This window comes from Medicago sativa, chromosome 1, assembly GCF_051527215.1.
Source record: "Medicago sativa cultivar Bolivia chromosome 1, Bolivia_mono, whole genome shotgun sequence".
Lineage (NCBI taxonomy): Eukaryota > Viridiplantae > Streptophyta > Magnoliopsida > Fabales > Fabaceae > Medicago > Medicago sativa.
The window spans coordinates 94881450-94904790 of NC_140749.1; the positions used below are offsets into that span (position 1 = coordinate 94881450).

Consider the following 23341-nt stretch of genomic DNA (forward strand, 5'->3'; position numbering starts at 1 on the left):
TAATTCTGACTTGGACATTAGACTGCCTCTGTAGATTCCTCCCCTCAGACTGAACCACCACCACATAGATTATCAGCACTGGCTGATTTACATCCAACCTCCCTTGAGGTGAACTCATCTTTTATCTTTTAAAACTATAACATTGCTAGTTATACAATTTGTTTTTGGCGGGTATGTAACCCAAATATTCATGCCGGCATTTTTAACCACCATCGGTTGAGGAAATTAGTTGGTAATGCGGCTAAATTGAATGGGGGAGCTTGTTTAATTATTAAAATAATATCTTGTTCCCAAAAAACATCTGCCAAGTGTTTAGAATTTTTATACGAATCAAGCAGAATTGATTGAGCACGCACGAGTGTGTCTATATACACATAGCCACTGACATAACTCTTCAAACGTCAATAGTGGAAAAGTTTAAAACGAGTTACTTTTTCTTTGGGAGAAATGTGAACCATGTTTTTTTTGAATCATTGAAGCTATTTGAAATTGCGACAATCATGCAAATGCTATTGGAAATAAACACAAATTAAGTTGTGGATAGAAATCTAATGTTCTCCTTGGTTACTAACACTCTTATTTCAAACACAATACAAAAATGCCACAATAAATATAAAAGCAATCATACACGACCATATTCATCTATGCACAAATAAATTAAAGAGATCACTAAAAGTGGACTGTACTTATGACTTTCACTTGACATTTACATTCAAATATTGCTTCCTCATTTTGATTTGTATGTCACTTGAGTACAACAAGACCAGGACGTGCAAGATGGCCACCAAAGAAATTGACTCGACCACGTCTGAATCACAAATATTGTTGCTTAGAGATGACGCTTTCAGACTTTTATTCAAAGAACTTCGATAGGAAGATAAATGTTGCACTTTGTTCCCAATGGAGGTTGCATTTATTCCTTGATGAAAACTAAAACCTGAAAAGAAATAATTTGCATTATTAAGATTTATGCATGCAGCTGTAATATATGTATATTTATGGATGTAAGATTATAAACTTACATGATTTATAAGGAACACTGTTGTTGCATTCTGAGCTTACTTGTAGATAGGTGGTGGTGGGGAAGCATAAATGTAAACTGGCGGGGGAGGTGATTTCACTGGTGGGGGAGGTGATTTGTATATGTATGTGGGAGCGGGAGCTGGGGAGGGAGGAGGTGGTGATGTGTAGTGGTATGGTGGTGGAGGAGATGATGTAGGTGGGGGAGGACTCACATAATGGTAAGGAGGTGGAGGAGATGCCGTTGGTGGTGGAGGGGATTTGTAGTAGTAGGGAGTATGAGGAGTGGGAGATGGTGGAGGAGGACTTTGATAGTGATAAGGAGGTGGTGGAGATGGAGATGGTGGTGGAGGTGACTTGTAATAGTAAGGAGGTGGAGGTGACGGGGATGGTGGTGGAGGGGATTTGTAGTAGTAGGGAGGTGGTGAAGAAGGCGATGGTGGTGGTGGGGAATGATAGTAGTATGGAGGAGGGGGGGAGGGAGAGGGTGGAGGGGGACTCTTGTAATAGTATGGAGATGGAGGAGAGGGAGAGGGTGGAGGGGGACTTTTGTAGTAGTATGGAGGTGGTGGAGATGGTGGTGGAGGGGATTGGTAATAGTATGGTGGAGGTGGGGATGGTGAGGGTGGTGGAGGAGATTTATAATAGTATGGAGGGGGAGGGGATGGTGATGGTGGAGGTGGTGACTTATAATAGTATGGTGGAGGAGGGGATGGTGATGGTGGTGGTGGTGACTTATAGTAGTATGGAGGATTTGGTAATTCTTTAGGTGGGGGTGGAGAATGATAATAGTATGGTGGAGGCGGGGATGGTGATGGCGGTGGGGGAGATTTGTAATAGTATGGAGGGGGAGGTGATGGGGATGGTGGAGGTGGTGACTTATAGTAGTATGGTGGAGAATAATAATGGACAGGTGGAGGTGGTGACTTGTACTTGTAAACTGGTGTTGGAGGAGGAGGAGATTTGTACACGTAAGTAGGTGATGGCGGAGGTGGTGAATTGTACTTGTAAACTGGTGTTGGAGGAGGAGGTGACTTGTAGTAATACGGTGGTTTGTATACAGGTGATGGTGGGGGTGGTGACTTGTACACATAAGTTGGTGATGGTGGAGGTGGTGAATTGTATTTGTAAACTGGTGTTGGAGGAGGAGGTGACTTGTAGTAGTACGGGGGTTTGTATGCAGGTGATGGTGGAGGTGGAGACTTATAGTAGTAAACTGGTGTTCGAGGAGGAGGTGACTTGTAGTAGTATGGGGGCTTGTATACAGGTGATGGTGGAGGAGGTGACTTGTAATAGTATGGTGGTTTATACACAGGTGATGGTGGGGGTGGAGACTTGTACACGTATGTTGGTGAAGGTGGAGGTGGTGAATTGTACTTGTAAACCGGTGTTGGAGGAGGAGGTGACTTGTAGTAGTACGGGGGTTTGTATACAGGTGATGGTGGAGGTGGTGACTTGTAGTAGTAAACTGGTGTTGGAGGAGGTGGTGACTTGTAGTAGTATGGGGGCTTGTATGCAGGTGATGGTGGAGGAGGTGACTTGTAATAGTATGGTGGTTTATACACAGGTGATGGTGGGGGTGGAGACTTGTACACGTAAGTTGGTGAAGGTGGAGGTGGTGAATTGTACTTGTAAATCGGTGTTGGAGGAGGAGGTGACTTGTAGTAGTATGGGGGTTTGTATACAGGTGATGGTGGAGGTGGTGACTTGTAGTAGTAAACTGGGGTTGGAGGAGGTGGTGACTTGTAGTAGTATGGGGGCTTGTATGCAGGTGATGGTGGAGGAGGTGACTTGTAATAGTATGGGGGTTTATACACAGGTGATGGTGGGGGTGGAGACTTGTACACGTAAGTTGGTGATGGTGGAGGTGGTGAATTGTACTTGTAAATTGGTGTCGGAGGAGGAGGTGACTTGTAGTAGTACGGGGGTTTGTATGCAGGTGATGGTGGGGGTGGTGACTTGTAGTAGTAAACTGGTGATGGAGGAGGAGGTGACTTGTAGTAGTATGGGGGCTGGTATACAGGTGATGGTGGAGGAGGTGACTTGTAATAGTATGGGGGTTTATATACAGGTGATGGTGGGGGTGGAGACTTGTACACGTAAGTTGGTGATGGTGGAGGTGGTGAATTGTACTTGTAAATTGGTGTGGGAGGAGGAGGTGACTTGTAGTAGTATGGGGGTTTGTAAACAGGTGATGGTGGGGGTGGTGACTTGTAATAATATGGAGGAGAATATTGATGGACAGGTGGAGGTGGTGACGTGTACTTATAAGTAGGTGATGGTGGAGGTGGTGACTTGTATATATAAACTGGTGAAGGAGGAGGAGGTGACTTGTAGTAGTAAGGAGTTGGTGAAGGCTTAGGTTTTTCACATTCTTCATAATGCTTCTTAGAAGCATACGCGAATGGCTTAGCCTTGAGCACAACTTCATACTTGTCTTTAGATTTTACCTTCAAGTCAGTTCCCTCATTGAGCTTAGTAGGTATGTTGAAGGGAGAGTCTTTAGGTGGAGCATATAGCTTGGCTTTGCACACCACGGAACCATATTTGACATAGTTAAAGTTAGGAATTGTGATGGCATACTTTCCATTACTCTTAGTTTTACCATACGCCTTGATGATGTTCCTTCCAGCTTTGCATTTGACCTCAACAACAGCACCTATCCCATAATCATTTAAAATTCATAAGTCACACATGTGATACAACAAAGTGAAATATAAATAATGATAGAATATAAAAAACGTTACAAAATCTTACTAAAAGAAGGGCAAGTTTAGCTATATGTGTCCTAAGCATGTTAATTTTTACTAGGCATTAACCAGTTCTGAAGTTCGAGTCAAATTATCTGCCATGTCCATTTTCTTTATTGCATCATGCATTTGGTTCTAAATAAATATTGTATGTTGTGTAGGAATTAAGTTGGTTTTATTAATGAGTCAAAAATAAGTTGGTTTTTATTAATAGATATAGGTTCTCAAAGGTGACGGGTATATGCAGAAGATAAAATGCTTTGTATATGTTGTTTGAAAAATGAATAGCTAAACTTGATATATCGAACATATGAACCTCATCCAAAAATTTAAAATTAACCGCCAAAAATTTGACTATAAAACAATATTGAATATTGATGTAGAGAAGAGAGATTAAAATGTATCAATTAAGAAATGAATGTAATATACCTTTGAGATGTTTCTTGTCATGAGACTTTTCGGGATACTCCCAATTATAGCACTTGTAGCTGTAGACTTTACCCACTACCTTCACAATCAATGGGTGGTGGTAAGGAGGGGGATATACAACTGGTGGAGGAGGAGAATTATAGTAGTATGGAGGTGGAGTGTACTTGGGTGGTGGTGGAGACTGATAGTAGTACGGTGTTGGTGGAGGTGGAGATTTTACAGGAGGTGGTGGTGAATTGTAGTAGTAAGGTGGATGAGGTACCGGAGATGGAGGAGGAGGAGACTTGTAATAATAGGGTGGTGGAGGAGATGGTGAAGGTGGTGGAGGAGATTTATAATAATATGGTGGTGGAGGGGACGGTGAAGGAGGTGGTGGGGACTTGTAATAATATGGAGGAGGGGAGAGTGAGGGTGGTGGGGGAGACTTGTAGTAGTAAGGAGGTGGAGGTGAGGGAGAGGGTGGTGGAGGAGACTTGTAGTAGTAAGGTGGTGGAGGTGAGGGAGAAGGTGGAGGGGGAGACTTGTAATAGTATGGCGGAGCTTTGTGCTCATATGGTGGTGGGGGAGACTTGTAATAGTAAGGTGGAGGGGAGGGAGAGGGTGGAGGAGGAGATTTATAGTAGTAAGGTGGAGGAGGTGAAGGTGAAGGTGGTGGAGGTGACTTGTAGTAGTAAGGAGGTGGAGGTGAGGGAGAGGGTGGTGGAGGTGACTTGTAGTAGTAAGGTGGTGGAGGTGAGGGAGAGGGTGGTGGTGGAGATTTATAGTAGTAAGGAGGTGGGGGTGAGGGAGATGGTGGTGGGGGTGACTTGTACTCATATGGTGGCGCTTTGTGCTCATACGGTGGGGGAGGTGGTGACTTGTATACATAAGGAGGTGGAGGGGATGGGGAAGGTGGAGGTGGAGACTTGTACTCATATGGTGGAGCTTTGTGCTCATACGGTGGGGGAGGTGGTGACTTGTATACATAAGGAGGTGGAGGGGATGGGGAAGGTGGAGGTGGAGACTTGTACTCGTAAGGCGGTGGTGGTGAAGGTGACGGTGGCGGTGGTGACTTGTACTCGTAAGGTGGAGCTTTATGTTCATAAGGTGGTGGAGGGGGTGATTTGTAAATGTAAGGAGGTGGCGGTGAAGGAGACGGTGGAGGGGGTGACTTGTACTCATAAGTTGGTGGTGGAGGAGAATTGTATGGGTAACCATCAGCAGCAACAGAAACCACTGTAGTAGAAATCAGAACAATGGCCAATGCCATGGCCATTTCCGGCCGAAAACGACCCCTTATGGGGTCACTGCCCCTAGCAGTCATGGGCAGAAGGCAATTGCTGGCCAATGTTTGGGATCAGATAGTCACCAAAATTATTAGAGGTGGATCAAGATTGAGATAGAGAGGAGAAAGAGGTTTGGTGTTAGTGATGACTGATAAAAGCTACATGGAATAAGTATACTTTATAGTGAGAGTAATGAGTCGTTAAAGGGGAGCTGTCATGAGGGACTAATTCAAAATATTCATTTGGCTTTTGTTTGATTTTAATGCTTTAAACTAAGTTTACCCAGCTGGCCTTGTGACTTTTTTTAAGGACTGTTTTTCAAACGATCTCTTTCCAATTAGTTTTCCCCCAAATGGCCATACAATAGAAGCAGTCACAATCAAAATTCCAACAACTACTAGTACTACTAATAATTAGAGCATCTCTACTTCTCAGTATAGTAGTATCCAACACACAAAAGTTACCGTAACTTCCTATTTTTTTATCCCTCCTGGCTGCCTTGCTGAGTTGCCTATCTTGACTTGTCGATAAAGTAGTAGTAACTCCAAAATGCTTTACTTTCCTTTTCTTTTCTACTATTTAGCAGAGATATAATTTGCATCACTGATTCGTTATTTTTGTTCAAGTCCTTAATGGGTGGCAGCTATTACAAGTTTTGGATCGCATATATTTTATTTTTGGTTAATAATAATGGGAAGATATTTGACTTTTCTTTATTTCTTTTTGCAAGTTTTGAACACAAGCTTTTGGCAGTTTGTAATACAGAATAACCCAAATATGCCTCATATATTTGCTACACGTCCACGTGTCCGTTAGGTACGATATAGATCATCATGATAATCTAAAACCAATATTAGTATAATATTACAAAATCATCATTTATTTTATTTATTCCACATGTATGTATCCCTCTCCCAGGAAATACGTATAATGGCCTATACAGGAAGTGTACAAATTCATTTCCACTTTAGTTCACCTGCTATTACTTTCACTTTTTCTTTTTGAATTTTCTCAGCCATGTGATCTTTCAATAATGATATTAACACGTGATTGTTGTCAACACATGCATGAATTCCAAAGTGCACCTTGGAGCTTTTGCAGGTTATTCGAGACACACAAACTTTAGAGGGAGAAAAAGCAGGACAAAATTATTCTTAATCAAATTTTGTGAATGAAATAATAATTACTCCCTCCGTCCCATATTACTTGACCTATTTAGAATATTTGCACTATTCATATACCATGCTTTGACTCTATTTTTTTACTAATATATAAAAACAAAATATAGCATATAAGATGTTGTTAGATTCGTCTCGATTAATATTTTCAAAATATCAAATTTTCGTAATTTTTTCTACTAGATTATTAAAGAAATTTAAGTTTAAAATTGTGCATTGGCATACGTGACAGAGTCAACTAGGTCAAGTAATATGGGACGGAGGGAGTATTGTTTTCTTCGGCATTGAACTCTAGTAATGTCTTAGTCTCTAGACGAGGACAAATTTTGCAGAAAAGAAAACTATATAAAACCTTTCTAATTAATGTTTCTCGGTTTGTGTTTGGACACAAATCAATTTGCTATCTACTTGTCTCGTTTTAGGATGGATTATTTCGCCAACTAATTAAGGAAGAAATCATTCTAGAAAATGAAATGTTCATTCATATTCATAATGAAAACATTTCAATATCAATTGCTTGAATTATTTTGGTAACACAGAGCTGAATTATTTCAGAAAGTGAATTTTGCACACAGAATAGAAATATTCGAATGCCAACGCTAACGTTAATATATATTTATTTATTTTTAATCATAACACACGACTTATATGTGAAATTGTGTTAATATCATGTCATGTGGTATATTAACTTAACTGGGAATTGGTTTGATTTATTTGTTCTGTATATACTGTACCTTCCTAATGAATGAATTTTCTAGTAATAATACTAGTAGTACTTTTTGCTCAGCACATAGTTTTTAGCAACTGATCATTGTAGGCCCTAAGATAAAATAATGACGTCAATAAACAAATGAAATGTGCACATTATTTATTGGTTCTGTTCAATTATGTTTTTTCCAATTAAAATAAAAATATTAGTGCCCCCACTGACCAAGTGGTGGAGGAATCGGGTACATACATACAAACAGTTCTTTCTCTATAATATGATAGATGTTTTGAACAAATATCTGTCTTTATCTGGCAATGAAAAAAAGAAAAAGGTCCTCATCGTATTCGATGCGCCCTTTACTTTTTAAGGAAACATAGTAACTTTTTGGTTTTGTTTACTGCTGTTTTAAGGTTAATAATAAGCTGGCAGTGTTTTGTCAAAAAAATAAAGCTGGCAGTGTGTGCGTCATTTTAGTTATTTTAATGTATGTGTGCCTGATCATCAATCAGAAATTTCATAGAATGTGTGTCTTAACTTAACTGTGTTTCCATGTGAACCTACTAATAATACTTAAATTTTAGTAGCAACGTGCACCTCTCTCTTTCTCTTATTCATCATTGTTTATGCTAGTCAATGGCGTGTAATAGAAAGTCTCTTAATTATAGTGCAAATAGAACATCAAATTATTGATGGTAGTTGAATCTAAGAAGAGAACATAAATAAATAAACAAAGGATAGTGTTAACTTGTGCCCTTAGGGTACATGTTAAGAAATTCAAAAAAAAAGAAACATTTTCTTAAATTTTGTGCATTCAATTCATTAAAACATTAAAGATTAAATTTAATGCACGCATTCCAATACATTATTTCTACATTTGACTTCTAAACTTGTGTCTTATTGACACAAGTTAACATTTCCCATAAACAAATAATCTTCGTTTCAAACACAAATTTGATTAGGTAAATTTGAGAGATAAATTAGATGGATAATGGTTGTGGTTCCACAAGGAAGAGGAAGAGCGCGCGGTAGCAATAGACAATAGTGGGGTGAAAAAGCTAGAAACAGTCAAGGAATGGCAGAGAGTTTGGAATGGAATATTTATTGGGAAATTAGTCACTTTAGTCCCTGAATGGAAAATGAGTAATCACTTTAGTCCCTGAATGTAGAGAAATTGCAAAACAATCCCTGAATGTAGACTCTGTTAGTTAATTTCATGGACTAAAGTGATTAATGGAGTATAAATTCAGGGACTAAATTGACTAACGGAGTTTGCATTCAAGGACTAAATTGACTAACAGAGTCTACATTCAAGGACTATTCTGCAATTTATCAGCATTCGGGTACTAAAGTGACGACTCATTTTTCTTTTCAGGGACTAAAGTGACTAATCTCCCAATATTTATTATAAACGTGAGTCCCTTTCAATGTTTATAAATTAATAATAATGTATGAATGATAAGAGTAAGATTAAATCACAAAGACAATCATCAAATCAAATAATAACGACTTTTCTTTTTAGCAGCTAATTCTCGTGTTAAAGTCATTTGGAGGACCACTTTTGGTTCTTACATTCTCATGTAATTAGGTGTAGTGGGTGGTTGTTACAACTCATATTACCGGTGATCCTTTCCAACATCCCCTTACATAAATTCTCGTGAAAATGTAGTAATAATACTCATATCATATCCTTTATCCATTCAAGTGTTACATAAGCTCAATGAGCATAAGGCTGCTGCTAGTATATGGAAGCATCAGGGGTAGCACTTTAGTGACATTGTGGTGTCAATGCCATGTGATATGTGATATTAGTCAACTACAATATCATAAGTGTGCAAAATGACAAAAAATGCTTGCTAGTGAGAGAGAAGAAAGTCATGGTTTTTTGTCACAGGTAGTGTGTATAAGATTAATTGAAGGGTACAGTCGAAAAGAAAAAGTTATTATTGTATTGGAAAATGAAAGTGGCATTCATTTTAAGATAATTTTTTGGCTAAAACGACAATCATTTTAAAACATAGGGAATATAATATTATATATAAAATAATGTACTAAAAAAAATTTCAGTATATTTAATTTATATTTATTGGTAAGTAATATTGAGTTATAAATTTATCATTTAAGAAAGGAAATTATTTTATTTTTAATCATAATATTTGGTATAACTTACACAAAAATATAACTTATAAAAAGTATAATTTAGCCTTTTACATGTGATTTCTTTGTTGTTGTCAATGTGATTCCTTAGAAGAACAATTACTTGCCTTCTTTTTCCCTCTGCACTCTATTGACTCCTTGAATTATGTATCTTCTGTTTGAGGGAAAAAAACGAAAAGTAGCTACAACAGCCTACACACTTTGTCTCTTTTCACATTTATTCAAGGGAACTTGATAAAAATTATAGAAACGGAGATTTGAGGCATATGCCACATTTTAATTATGCAGCAAAACAAAATCTTATCTGTTCCCGGAAATTTCCAGTGTTCCTAACGTGCCTGGTTTTTTTCTTATGATAGGAAGCTGGTTATATTTCAATTATTATATAATAATTAGTTAACGTATGATAAATTCGTCAATTTAATTTTTAAAATATTTGAAAATTTATCAATTTTGGTCTATAATATATTTATAACAGCGGCTAAATTGATCGATTTTATATAATTTAAAGCTTAATTTTTATATTTATATATTTTAGAAGTTAAATCAAAAAGACAATACAGTTTTAAGATTAAATTGATAAAAAAAAACAATTGTGTTAACCTTCATTTTTTAAGAGAAGCGTCCTCATAATCCTAAATTCGATTGAACTGTAAATAAATCTGATAAAATATTATTTCATTTAAAAATTAAATTTATTGATAATGTATTCCAATGCAAAATGTCAAAATTACCTATTAAGTAAAATTTTAACCGAAGTTCCTTAGAGCATCTCCAGCTGACATAAATCAATTGTCCGCCAGCTGGAATATTACAAATTGGGTATTTTTTGGCTGGAGTACGCCACTTTGGAATAACCGTAGAAGGTAACGGTTATTTTGATTATAAAATCAATTAAAAAGTAGCTGCTCTGCCATTTAAGTACACATCCATGTTTTTATTAATTCTTTCATTGTTTATAATGTTTTTTTTTATCATTTCATTGTTTGTAATGTTTATAAATTGTGATGGTAGTCTATTTTTAATTGTTTTTAATTATGTATGTGATGATTTTAATGTTAATTTTTAATTATTATTTTTAAAATTTAAGTTTTGCTTTATTTTTATTTTTTCGTATTGAATTTTTTTTTACTGCATTTTTTCGTATTGATATTAATTCAATATAATTAAATTAATATTTTAAGTTGTAATAAAATTAAATATGAAAATAATATTAATATTTGAGATAAAGTTGTGGGACCGATATGAGTTTTTTAGAGTTTACCATTGGAGTTGAAAACAAATGAGTTAGTTCAAGATGTCATTGAAGATGCTCTTATAATTCAAGATTTCGCATAATTCGAAGCATTTTGCACCGGTGTTACACGTGCCTACACACAGTAGGTAAAGATTTTAGTCATAATAATAATTTTTTTTGAGCAAATAGTCATAATAATCATTTGATCATAAAATTGATTGACTTTAGTCGTAACTACTTTTAAAATCAATCATATAAATAATTGTAATTTATCGATAATGTAAAACTGTTTATATTGTAACTGTAAATTTATAGATGCGACAATGTTTAATAGATATTTTTGTTGACAAGGAAAGTCTGTGTGGTCGTATAAGCATCGTCAAATAACACAATAATGACCTAAAAAATGAGATGAGAAGTGAAAAGTAAAAATAGTGCAATTGAGGACAAAAAAAATGTTTTTAAAATATGGCCTTATACTTCTTTTTTTTTAAAAATAATGGATCAAAAGTGCATTTAAGCTTAAAATACATTGTTTACAGTCATTTAAGCCAACCCTTGTTTTTTTTTTCTTCCACAGAGAAGTTTCACTCTCTCTCTAATCTTTGGTTTTGTGTCGCTTTTACGAATGACTCGTATGCATCGTTTTTATCTCTTGTCTAAATAAGTTAATATTCACATACACATGATTTTGTTGTTGTTGTTGTTGTTTCATCGTTTGAATGCGTTGTTGTTTGATTTTCCTTGTATTGGTGCGATGTAGTTTGATTTTTCGTTTTGTTGTGATACATGTTATGTTCAGATTGACAAGTCAGCTTTAACTCATTATAGATTCAACTAGGGGTGTTCGCAATGTGGTTTGGTTCGGTTTTAAGATTAAAAGTCATCTGAACCGCAAGATAAAAAAGCATGTGGTTTGGTTTGGTTCGGTTGACTTTTAAAATAAAATCTGAACCAAACCAATACGGTTTGAGTTGAATCGGTTGATGCGGTTTTTTTCGAGACAATACTTTTTTTTTTGTTTCCAACATTAAAATCGAGTTAAAAAGCTATAACACAACATATTTCCGACAATATTTTAAATTTCATCCAACATTACAATTTTATTTTCATCAAACTACATAGACAAAATTAAAAATATGGACGAAAAGTAATTATATTATGTAAGAAATGTAAAACACTAAGATTTTATCATTTTATAAAATTTCAAGGAGTACATAAATATATTTTTGAGATAAAAAAACAAAGAAGAAACTTAACAAGAGAAAAAAATATGTCAATTTTTAAAAGTTTCTATGAGTATTGGTTTATGTGACATAGCTACAATTGACATTTTTCTTATGTTGCGGTTTGGTTCAGTTGGTAAAATAAAAACTGCAAACCGAACCAAACCATGCGGTTGAGTAAAAAATGATCCGAATACATCCAAACTAAATGCGGTTTTTTGCGATTTTTCTATTGAATTGGTTCGGTTTTGAACACCCCTAGATTCAACCAATAATGACTTGGGCATCAATGCTACATATATAGATACATGGTATTTCAGTGACTTTTAATTTTTCAATTTTATTTGAATTTTGTCTTTTTATGCTATTAACTTGAATGTTGTGACTCTTTGTTCAAAAATTCGTCATTTTTAACGACATGTAATATATATTGTTTTCGTTGCAATCTACCGTTTTGAATTAATACCTTATAAACAGAATTAATACCTCATACTGAACAAAAAAAGACCTTGTCGATTATGAGGTTTTTCCATTGTACATTTATGTTTGATCAATCGACAAATTGATCTGGCGCGGTCGAAAAAAAGAAGGAAACAATAAGAAAAGAAATGAAATGGGTATTTTGGTCATAAAAGAAATTCATTTCATAGATGTTAAGAGAGGTTGAAGGAAAATTTTAAAAAAATCCTGTTGTATTAAAAAATTTCATGTGCTGCGGGAGGAGAATGCGTGTTTTGGAACAACAAGGACGATGAGTGTAATATTTATCTCTTTGAGGGGAAGAAGAGTGTATTTTACTTTAGTTTTTCTAGTGTATTTAATATATTCAAAATAAAAATAAAGTCACGGATAAACTTTTATTAGTTTTTCCCCGTGTACTTTATTTTGTTAATGTTGACACACCATTATTAATGTTAGAAATGGCTATTTATAATATCAATAGCTTACAGAATAATAGGGATGTTTTAACCGATTTTGCCGTGTCTGGGAAGGTATAGGTGAAGTGTATTGTATTGTATATTGTATATATTCTGATCTTTTGTTGCTTGGACAATTAAGGTACATTGATTGTATTACATGCATGGTCAGCTGGTTGGTGGCTAGAGATAGGATACCTTTCATCCCAAAGGATGTCTTAGAATATATATATATGAGCAGCTATATATGTACAATCATTTGGTACAACTTTGTTGACAACTTTCATTTGTTCTCTTCTCATTGGTCCAAAACAATAGAGAGAGAAAAAAAAAGGAATAGTGGGAATAAGAATATAATGTGAGTATGAGAGAGAAAGTTGTCAAAAAGTTGTAATAAAGTGGATGTACAAATATCATTTCTATATATATATATTAGAGCGTAGTACTAGTAAGCAAGCAACTATACCACGGTACCGCTGGCGATCATATATAACGACATAAAAAAGTCTCTCTCTCATTTTCTTCAAGTAGGTATTCATTTTAATTTGCTAATGAAAAATGTGAGATTCTTGAAATAAACAATTGTAATGAAAAAAAAAAAGAATGAAATACTAATTAGACAATGTATTTTTAGAAATATGAAAACAATATTTTGACATTCTCATTTGTTATAAAAAAAATGTACACAATTATCCATTTCTAAGAGTTTAATATCACCTTATTACTAAATAAAATTAATACAATTATTTTAAAAAATACAGGCTAAAATGTAATTTTGGTTCCTCTATTTTTCAGTTTTGTTAACTTTTGATACTCTCCTTTCGAAAACCAGTTTTTTGGTCCGTCTACTTAAAAAGTCAACGAAATTTTTTAGTCTCCCTCCTCTTTGAAGATGTGACACTCTCATTAATGATAAGAATCGTGCATTGCATTGCTGATATGAAACCATCATCATACTACCTCCGTCCCTAAATATAGGAGCCTTTTGCAAAAATTACGGAGATTAAGAAAATTGGTTGTAGTATTAAATGTGTATATAATTACTATTGTTTTTACAATTTTATCCTTAAGAGAGAGAGTTAATTTATGTTTTCAACATAATATTTATTGTTGATTGAAGAAAAAGATGCAAAATAAATAAAGGTATGTTGGTAAAGAATTAATTAATGTACTTGGAAATATCAAAGGGGTCTTATAAAAAGGGACAAAAAATTTTCTCAAAAGGGTCTTATAATTAGGGACGGAGGTAGTACTTTCATTTTCACGTCATTAATACTAAATTAAATTGACAATTTTAATAATTATAATTTTTTTAAAAAAATATGAGAAGTCAAATGTCTAAATTGAAAAACCCTAATTTTGCAAAATCTATCATTCCTAAACAGTGTTAAAGAAAAATTCCTGAAACATTGTTCCTGGTCATCATAAACATCTTTTTAAATATGGCTAAAATATGGCTTTTCACATAAAATTAGAATTTTTTAACAAAGAAAAAATTAATTATAAATTTTAAAGAGTCAAAAACTCAAAAAATATTGTCATTTGGATCATCATTTTTACGGTCTCAAATCACAATCTCGTTCTTCTTTAAAAACATGGTCCAAAGCAATATATACTATTGTCATCATTATTTTTCAAAAGAGGAAATAACATGTTGATAGCAAATTATCTATGAATAATATCTAGTTTATAGCAAAAGAGTAGATGAAAAATCCATTTTTAATTGAGACTGATTTTATTTTATTTTTTTCCATGAGAGGGAGAGAGAGAGGAGAGGAAGGACAAGGAAAAAATGGGTAACACATATCCCCCTTTTTTTTCAAAACAACACCAACACCTACCAAAAAAATTACAGCGATGAGAATGTTGTGTTGGATAAGTGGTAAGATTTAATGAGATAGGATTCGAATAGACACCATTAGAGAGAGTTGGGGTAGTAGCTACAGTAGTTAGAGAGAGTTGGGGTAGTAGCTACAGTAGAAAAGATGATACAAAATAGGGTTAGGTGGTTTGACCATGTTGAGAGAAGACCGATAGATGTTGTAGTACAAAGAGTAGATAAGATGGAGGAGAGTCATATTAGAATAGGTAGAGGAATACCTAGAAAAACCATAAGAGAAACTATTAGAAAAGATTTAGAGGTTCATAAGTTGAATCCAAATATGGTTTTAGATAGAACATTATGACGTAATTTGATCCATATAGTCGATCCTGTTTAGTAGGATAAGGCTTGATTGTTTTTAACAAATTGGTAGAAGGCAAAGTTGTGTTTTTCATTGACAGTGAGCAGAGTCATTTACACACAGTGTACACATACTACCGTTACAAAGAATCAGGAGGTAATTATGCACAAGAGATATTCTAGGAGCTAATTATGTACAAGAGATATTACAGGAGCTAAATATGTTCAGGAAAGCTTCTAGGAGGTAAATGTGATATGCAATCACATGCTGTCATGCTGATATGTAGTTAATTATCTCAATACTCCCCCTCAAGTTGGAGCATGAGGATCTCGAATGCCCAACTTGCGAAGAAGAAATTGAAATTGTTGCTTCCCGAGGGCCTTTGTGAAGATATCCGCTAGCTGCTCATGTGTGCGAACATGAAAAGTGACAATGTTGCCTGCTTGGATTTGATCTCGCACAAAGTGACAATTAACCTCTATGTGTTTGGTACGTTCATGATACACAGGATTTGCAGCAATATGAAGTGCCGCTTGACTATCACAGAACAATCGCATTGGCATCGAATGATGAACACCAAGAGATTTTAACAATGATTTGAGCCAAATAAGCCCACAACTAGCAGTAGCCACAGAGCGATATTCAGCCTCAGCAGAAGACCGAGAAACAGTTGGTTGTTTCTTAGTTTTCCAAGAAACCGGAGAGGCCCCTAACATAATAAAATAGCCGGTAAGAGAGCGGCGAGTCAAAGGACAAGTCGCCCAATCTGAATCACAATAAGCAGTAAGACGTAAAGCAATGTCCTTAGAAAAAACAAGACCTTGGCTCGGATGGCTTTTTAAGTAGCGAAGGACATGAAGTGCAACATTCCAATGGTCTTCTTTTGGCGTTTGCATAAATTGTGCAAGAGTATGAACATCATAACAAAGTTCTGGGCGAGAAATAGTGAGATAAATCAAGCGACCAACAAGTCGTCTGTAACGATCAGGATGAGCAAAAATAGGGCATGCAGCAAGAGGCAGCTGATGGTTCTGTTCCATGGGAAAATCACAAGGTTTTGCTCCAAGTAAACCAGATTCAGAAATTATATCAAGCGCATATTTACGCTGAGAAAGAAACAAGCTATCTGGTCCCCTAGCTACCTCAATACCAGGAAAGTACTTCAGCACACCAAGATCTTTCATCTGAAAGCAAGTGCTCAAATAAGCCTTGAAATTAGAAATTACGCCAGAATCATTTCCTGCAATGATCAAGTCATCCACATATACCAGAATATGAAGAATGTGACTGTCTCTTTCATAGGAGAACAACGAGTAATTAGCATAAGACTGAACAAATCCAAAGGACTTCAAGGCAGAAGAGAGTTTAGAAAACCAGTTACGAGGGGCTTGACAAAGACCATAAAGCGATTTTCGAAGACGACATCCTCTTCCGTGAGAAGCACCAGAAAAACCAGGAGGAAGAGACATGTAAACCTCCTCATCCAAATCACCGTGTAGGAAAGCATTGTGAACATCCATTTGATGGAGTTCCCATCCACCCACAACAGCTACTGCAAGGAAAGCTCGAATAGAAACCATCTTAGCAACAGGAGCAAAAATCTCATTGTAATCGATACCTTCAACTTGATTGTTACCAAGAACAACGAGTCATGCTTTATGACGTTCTATAGTGCCATCAGAGTTGTACTTGATTTTGTACACCCACTTACACCCGATAACCTTCTTTCCAGGGGGTAAATCTTCAATGGTCCATGTACCATTATTTTAAAGTGCTTCTATCTCCTTGCGCATGGCACCACGCCATTGAGGATCTTGGACAGCTTCAGAAAAACATGTTGGCTCATGTCCGACAGTTACTACAGCTAGAAAACGAGCATGGGAAGTAGAAAAATGTTGGCAAGTGACATAATTAGCTATAGGATAAGGTGTACCTGAGGACATGGATTGAGCAGATGAAGCAGATGGGGGGTCTAAGCAGCGTGTCGTATGACAAACAAAATCTCTCAAAAGCACTGATGGTTGACGTTCTCGTGAACTACGCCGAATTTCACTTTCAGATGGTGCAACTGGACGATTAGTGTCATCAAGAGAAATAGTAGTTGATGCTTCTAATGTAATAGGATCACTCCCTCTTTCTTTGATAGGTGCAGAAGCTAACAACTCATTTGTCCCCCTAGATGATGAGTTCATAGGAGATGTTGGTTCAACATGTGTATTAGGAGCTTCCAATGATGTTGTGGGAGTTACAGAATCCATTTCATAAATAGCAGGGTTCATAGAATCTATAACATTGGGGTTAGATGTAGAAGGCTCACTATAGGGAAAATGATTCTCATAAAAAACAACATCTCGAGAAACAAAGAAATCTCGATTTTCAATGTCGTATAATCTCCATCCCTTCTTGCCATGAGGGTACCCAACAAAGATACACTTCCGACTACGAGCTGCAAACTTGTTTCGGTCACGAGGAATCTTGGAAGCAAGGCAGAGACATCCAAAAGTTTTAATATGATCATAGATAGGAGGGTGACCAAAGATAATTTCATATGGGGTTTTACCTTGTAGTATGGTGGTAGGAGTACAGTTGATAAGATAACCGGCTGTAAGAATGCATTCACCCCAAAACTCAATAGGTAAGTTGGCTTGAAACCGAAGGGCACGAGCAACATTGAGAATATGTCGGTGTTTTCGTTCTACTCATCCATTTTGTTGGGGGGTTCCAACACAAGATGTCTCAAACAAAATACCCTGTTCAGCAAAATAATGTTGGAGGCATGTGAATTCTGTCTCATTATCACTTCGAATACATTTTACTATCTTATTGAATTGGGTTTTAGTCATTGCACAAAAGTTCTTAATTAATTTTGCAACTTCTAACTTATTAGCCATCAAGTAAATCCAAATGCCTCTGGAGCAATCATCAACAATAGTTAAGAAATAAGAAGCACCAGATGAAGAAGACACACTATATGGACCCTACACATCACAATGAATCAACTCAAATAATTCATTTTTCATTACTTGAACTAACAGGAAATGATACATGAGTTTGTTTTGCTTTAAAGCAAATATCACATGACTCATCTTTATTTTTTCGACAATCACTAATGCTAACCAAAGGAAGTAAACTAACTATTTGTGGAGACGGATGACCAAGTCGTCGATGCCACACTTGATAGGAATCAACTTCAGTCATGTGACATAGGTGAGTATTCGGCAACATTGCACGAAACCAATAGAGCCCATCCCTCTGTTCACCCAGTCCAATCACCATCCTTGAAGTGCGGTCCTGTATCACACACAACTTGTCAGTTAAAGTGACTACACAATTTAAATCTTTGATCAGTTGTGCAAGAGATATTAAATTGCAAGTCAATCGAGGAACATATAAAACATGCTTAATAGTCATATTTTCACCAAGAGCTATTGTCCCTTCTTGGACAACATTTGTATGTGTTCCATCAGGCAACACAACAGGAGAAGGAAAAATATTTGAGAGATCTTTGAGCAATCTCTTGTCACCAGTCATATGGTAAGATGCCCCTGTATCCAATATCCATGGAGAAAAAGACTTACCCGTCAGCTTTTCATTTGAAGTGAAGTTATTATTTTTTAAACTCTTGAACATATTCATGATTGTTCCCCGTTGATCATCTGTCAAGGTCGGACCAACAACATTTCTGTCATGGTGTGTCAAGACCGAATTTGGTGCAAAATGAGCAGCATTGGCAACACCAAAAGGAGCCTTTGCCACACCCACGTCCTGCACTAGAATCAACACCTTTACCTTTGTTGTTACCTTTGCCACTCCCTCGTCCATTATTCCACCACTCCGGATAGCCAATGATCTTGAAGCAAGAAGTTACATCATGTCCGGTTCTTCCACAACTTGAGCAGATAGATTTATCGCTTCTTGCTTTCGTTCCATTGTAAGTTGAAGGACTGCCATAGACAGCAAAAGCAACCGCCTCAGTTCGTGCGTCACGTTCTTTGGTCATGTTCTTGTGATGTTCCTCCTGAACGACCAATGCATAAATTCGGTTCAGCGAAGGAAGCAGATCTTGAGCAATAATGCTGGAACGAAGCGTCCCATACAAATCATCATCCAATCCCATCAAAAATTGATGAACTCGTTCGTCTTGACGTTCCTTGCTCAAATCAGCAGCCCAGTTGCAAGTACACTTCCCACAAGTGCAAGCTCTACTTGTTATATATGTAGACAACTCATCCCAAATCTTCTTTAGGTTTCCATAGTAAGCAGCAACACTATGACCACTTTGGTTACAACGAGCCAATTTTGACCTCAATTGAAGGATTCGTGGCCCGTTGCCAATAGAAAAGTGTTGTTGTAGGTCATCCCACAACTCTTTTACCGTATCATAGTATGTAATAGTAGAGCGAAGGGAAGATTCAATAGATTGAAAAATCCAAGCTACGAGCATGGAGTTAACACTCCACCAATCCTCGATCTCGCTTGCATCTGGTTGTGTCACAGTACCATTCAAGAAGCCCAATTTGCGGTTTGCACGAAAAGCATTACGCATACTAGTCTCCCATTCCTAATAATTATCACCCTTCAATGTAACAGGAAAAATATTCATACCAGGATGATCGGAAGGATGCAGATAGAATGGTGAGGTCGGATCGATACCGACATGCTTCTTTCCGTTTGAATCATCATTTGGCTTCTTCGACCCATTCTCTGTATCATCGATATGGTTCTTCTCGTTCTCGTTTTCCTCTTTATTCCCAGCCATGGTATGTTGTTAGATACCGGCAGAAAGAAATATAGCAGCGGAAAAGAAAACAAAATTGGGGGTTTTTTTTGGATAGAAATCAATTTGGGGTTTTTGTAACCCGCTCTAATGCCATAACAAATTGGTAGAAGGCAAAGTTGTGTTTTTCATTGACAGTGAGCAGAGTCATTTATACACAGTGTACACATACTACCGTTACAAAGAATCAGGAGGTAATTATGCACATGAGATATTCTAGGAGCTAATTATGTACAAGAGATATTACAGGAGCTAAATATGTTCAGGAAAGCTTCTAGGAGGTAAATGTGATATGCAATCACATGCTGTCATGCTGATATGTAGTTAATTATCTCAATAGTTTTTGTTGTTGTTTCATTTTGTTGTTCTTGATTAACTCCAAGCTCTCAATGTCGCTAGAATAAGGTTTTCTAAAGGCTTTGTTGTGGTAATGAGAAGGAGGAAGAGAGGAAACAAATCTAAAAGTCTAGTTTTGAATACTGATAATCAAAAGTTCCTGCCATAAATTGGGAGAAAATTGGTGCATGTAAAACCTGTTTTACGGAGTAAAAATGGGAAGAGCGATGGTAATGTATCAAAAAAGTTTCTTAGTTTTTAATGAATTATTTTAATTCATCTCAACTGGTGTTGATGCATGTGGGAATTGTGGTGATTTTGATGGAGGAATGGAGTTCAATAGTATAAAGAGTGAGTTTTCAGATAAAGACGGTGGTGTAAAATGTATGAACATTGAAGAGTTTCCGAGTGTGAATAAATTTGTAACACAAAACTACCCTATTTTTTTGAAAAATTGCATAACTACCCTACTTTTTCAGAAGTCTCGTACAACTACACTCCAAGTTGCGTGGTACCCTAAAAAGTGACGAAATTTTTGTCCTTGTTATACCACTCAAATCCAAGTTGCATGGTAGTTTCTTTTTTTATTTTTGAATTTTTTTAAATACCCCTTCATCTTGACTTGCGTTGTATTTACTGGTTTTTTTTTAAAATTTTTTTTAAATACCATGCAACTTGGAGTTGAGTGGTATAATAACAAGGACAAATTTTCAGCTGCATAGATTTCCGTTCTTGCATGCATAATATATAAAAAAATAATTAAAATAACTTAATTTTAATAAACTAATAAAAATTATATAACAAATAAAATTACCATAAAATCTACAATTATTATAAATGCCCTGTTGTCCCACACCCTCGTCTTCGATGATTTCTTCCATGATTTACTTGAGGGTCATGTTGGTCTTCGTCGTTGTTATCTATAGTTGATTGTATCTGACTACCATAACCCAACGACAACGACACATCGTGTTCGCTTGCTGGCCATCCCATATCCAGAAATTGTTCATTGGAGTTAAACGAAGCTGGAGAGAAGTGAGATAGTAGGTTTGTTGGTGTTGGCGGGTGGTTGTAGTTTTCGTTGGTGTACATTGGGTATTGTGGGTTGTTGTAGAGGGGTAATTGGTGTTGGACGGTCCAGTTTGGTTTGGGTCATTATAGGAGAAGTAGTTGTTGGACGTACTAGCTTGGTTTGGGTCATTGCCGTATGTTCTAGCTTTTGTCACGACTACAAGAATTTTGTCGATAACAAGTTCACGAATGAGTGTGTATACGCCGTATACAACATCCACTTCGACGTGGTTCACCACCAAACATATTGGCCTGATTATGTAGGACTAAAGGTGGTTCCCAACAAGTCCATGCGTAGGGCAAAGAAAGGTCGTCCACCAATTACTCGCATTAGGACCAAGATGGACGATGTGGAAACTGAGAGAAGATGCGGCGTGTGTAGGATGCCTGGTCATTCCCGCAAAGATTGCATTAATATTAGACATCAGTAGCAATCTAGTCTTTATTTCATATTTATTGTATTTGGTATGTTTTTTATTTTATAAATATTATGATTATTATTATAATTACTTTTTTATTAATGCCTAAATTATTATAATTACTTTTTAATTATTTTTTTATATATTATGCATGCAAGAACGGAAATCTATGCAGCTGAAAATTTGTCCTTATTATACCACTCAACTCCAAGTTGCATGGTATTTAAAAAAATTTTAAAAAAAAAAACCAGTAAATACAACGCAAGTCAAGATGGAGGGGTATTTAGAAAAATTCGAAAATAAAAAAAGAAACTACCATGCAACTTGGAGTTGAGTGGTATAATAAGGACAAAATTTTCGTCACTTTTTAGGGTACGACGCAACTTGGGGTGTAGTTGTACCAGAGACATCTGAAAAAAAATATGGTAGTTATGCAATTTTTCGAAAAAGTAGGACAATTTTGTGTTTTTTGGCAAAAAGTAGGGCAGTAAAAAAAATTCCCATTGTGGTGATTTTGATGGAGGAAGGGAGTTCAATAGTATAAAGAGTGAGTTTTCAGATAAAAACGGTGGTGTAAAATGTATGAATATTGAAGAGTTTCCGAGTGTGAATAAATTTGTAACATGATGATTTTTTTTTTATTACATTCAAAATTTTCTATAAAAAAATCCCTGTGTAAAAAATTTCAATCAAATTCGTCTTGTATACAATGAAGTTGGTTAATGTCGCACAACAACTCTTCCAACGACAAAATTTGACGGAGAGATCGATTTGATAGACATCCATAACATTGAGGAATGTTCTAACTACATATTTCGATTAATTTTAAGAAAAATTGATAGATTGGTCAAAATTAGAGACTTAAAATCAATGCTGATTAGAGGTGACATACGCACTTTGCATTTGCATAAGCAGTATCCGATTGTCATCTATTCTAATCATTGAATTGCCTTTTTTCCGGCGTAGGGGAGTGGGATTTCACAAGAATTTTGAAGGAAAATTCTTATCACAATAAACATGCATAATTTTTTATTTTAAGTTTATCATTATGCATAAATAAAGGTTTTCGATGAATCGTGTTTAGAAATGAGACTGTATCCATAATAATACACAAAAAGGCTTTACACTGTTTAATTAATCATGGTATTTCGTCATCTGGTAATATTTATTTATATGAAAAGACAAACAGATTGGAAGATGAGAATGACAAGACATGGGGAGGAGGAGAGAGTAGAAAACGCCAAAATAGGCAGTCAATAATTGTGTTAATTAGAAACTTTTGTTTATAATTATTGTAATTTTGAGTGATGGACCACATGCAATGCAAGATGAATAAGAACATAATATTAATATGTCTCTCCTTTGGTTGGAGCCGCCTGGCCCACCAATTGCCAACTTGGTTTATCTTTTGCATTTCATTATATTATTAAAGACCATGTCTTACACAAACACAATGGGTCCTCAATCCTCCATTATATTTTGAGGAGTGATACATGTACATCCATTTGGTACAATTTTGTTGACAACTTTAATTTTTTTTTTTTCTACTGATCAAAAACAATAGAGAGAGAAAAAGGAAGAGTGGGAATAATAATATAATGTGAGTATGAGAGATAAAGTTGTCAAAAAATTGTAATAAAGTGGTTGTACAGATATCATTTCTCTTATAT

General features: G+C 35.9%; 1 protein-coding gene and 1 pseudogene across 4 annotated transcripts; one reads left to right on the plus strand and one right to left on the minus strand.

The window, feature by feature from the left end:
* Positions 1 to 534: 534 nt before the first annotated feature.
* On the minus strand, positions 535 to 5614 carry LOC146959485 (uncharacterized). 4 transcript variants are annotated; one of them, XM_085741401.1, is made up of 4 exons: positions 5190 to 5614; positions 4200 to 5072; positions 1023 to 3679; positions 535 to 937 (listed from the first exon to the last, which is right to left on the minus strand). In XM_085741401.1, exons 1-3 carry the CDS (start codon positions 5500 to 5502, stop codon positions 1059 to 1061), a joined length of 3807 nt encoding a protein of 1268 aa, XP_085597527.1. In that variant the 5' UTR covers positions 5503 to 5614; the 3' UTR covers positions 535 to 937; positions 1023 to 1058. The 4 variants fall into 4 exon arrangements, with proteins under 4 accessions (XP_085597527.1, XP_085597525.1, XP_085597526.1 ...); XM_085741399.1 differs by having other exon boundaries at positions 1023 to 2719; positions 2756 to 3679; positions 4200 to 5614; XM_085741400.1 differs by having other exon boundaries at positions 1023 to 2467; positions 2504 to 3679; positions 4200 to 5614.
* Positions 5615 to 20999: 15385 nt separating this feature from the next.
* On the plus strand, positions 21000 to 21709 carry LOC146959486 (uncharacterized; annotated as a pseudogene).
* Positions 21710 to 23341: the final 1632 nt, after the last annotated feature.

Excerpts from the sequence above, each read along its gene's own strand:
- LOC146959485 (XM_085741397.1), bottom strand. The coding sequence starts at position 5,502 with ATGACTGCTAGGGGCAGTGACCCCATAAGGGGTCGTTTTCGGCCGGAA. Across the intron at positions 3,680-4,199 it reads TGACAAGAAACATCTCAAAG|GTGCTGTTGTTGAGGTCAAA; the intron begins GTATATTACATT and ends ATTATGGGATAG.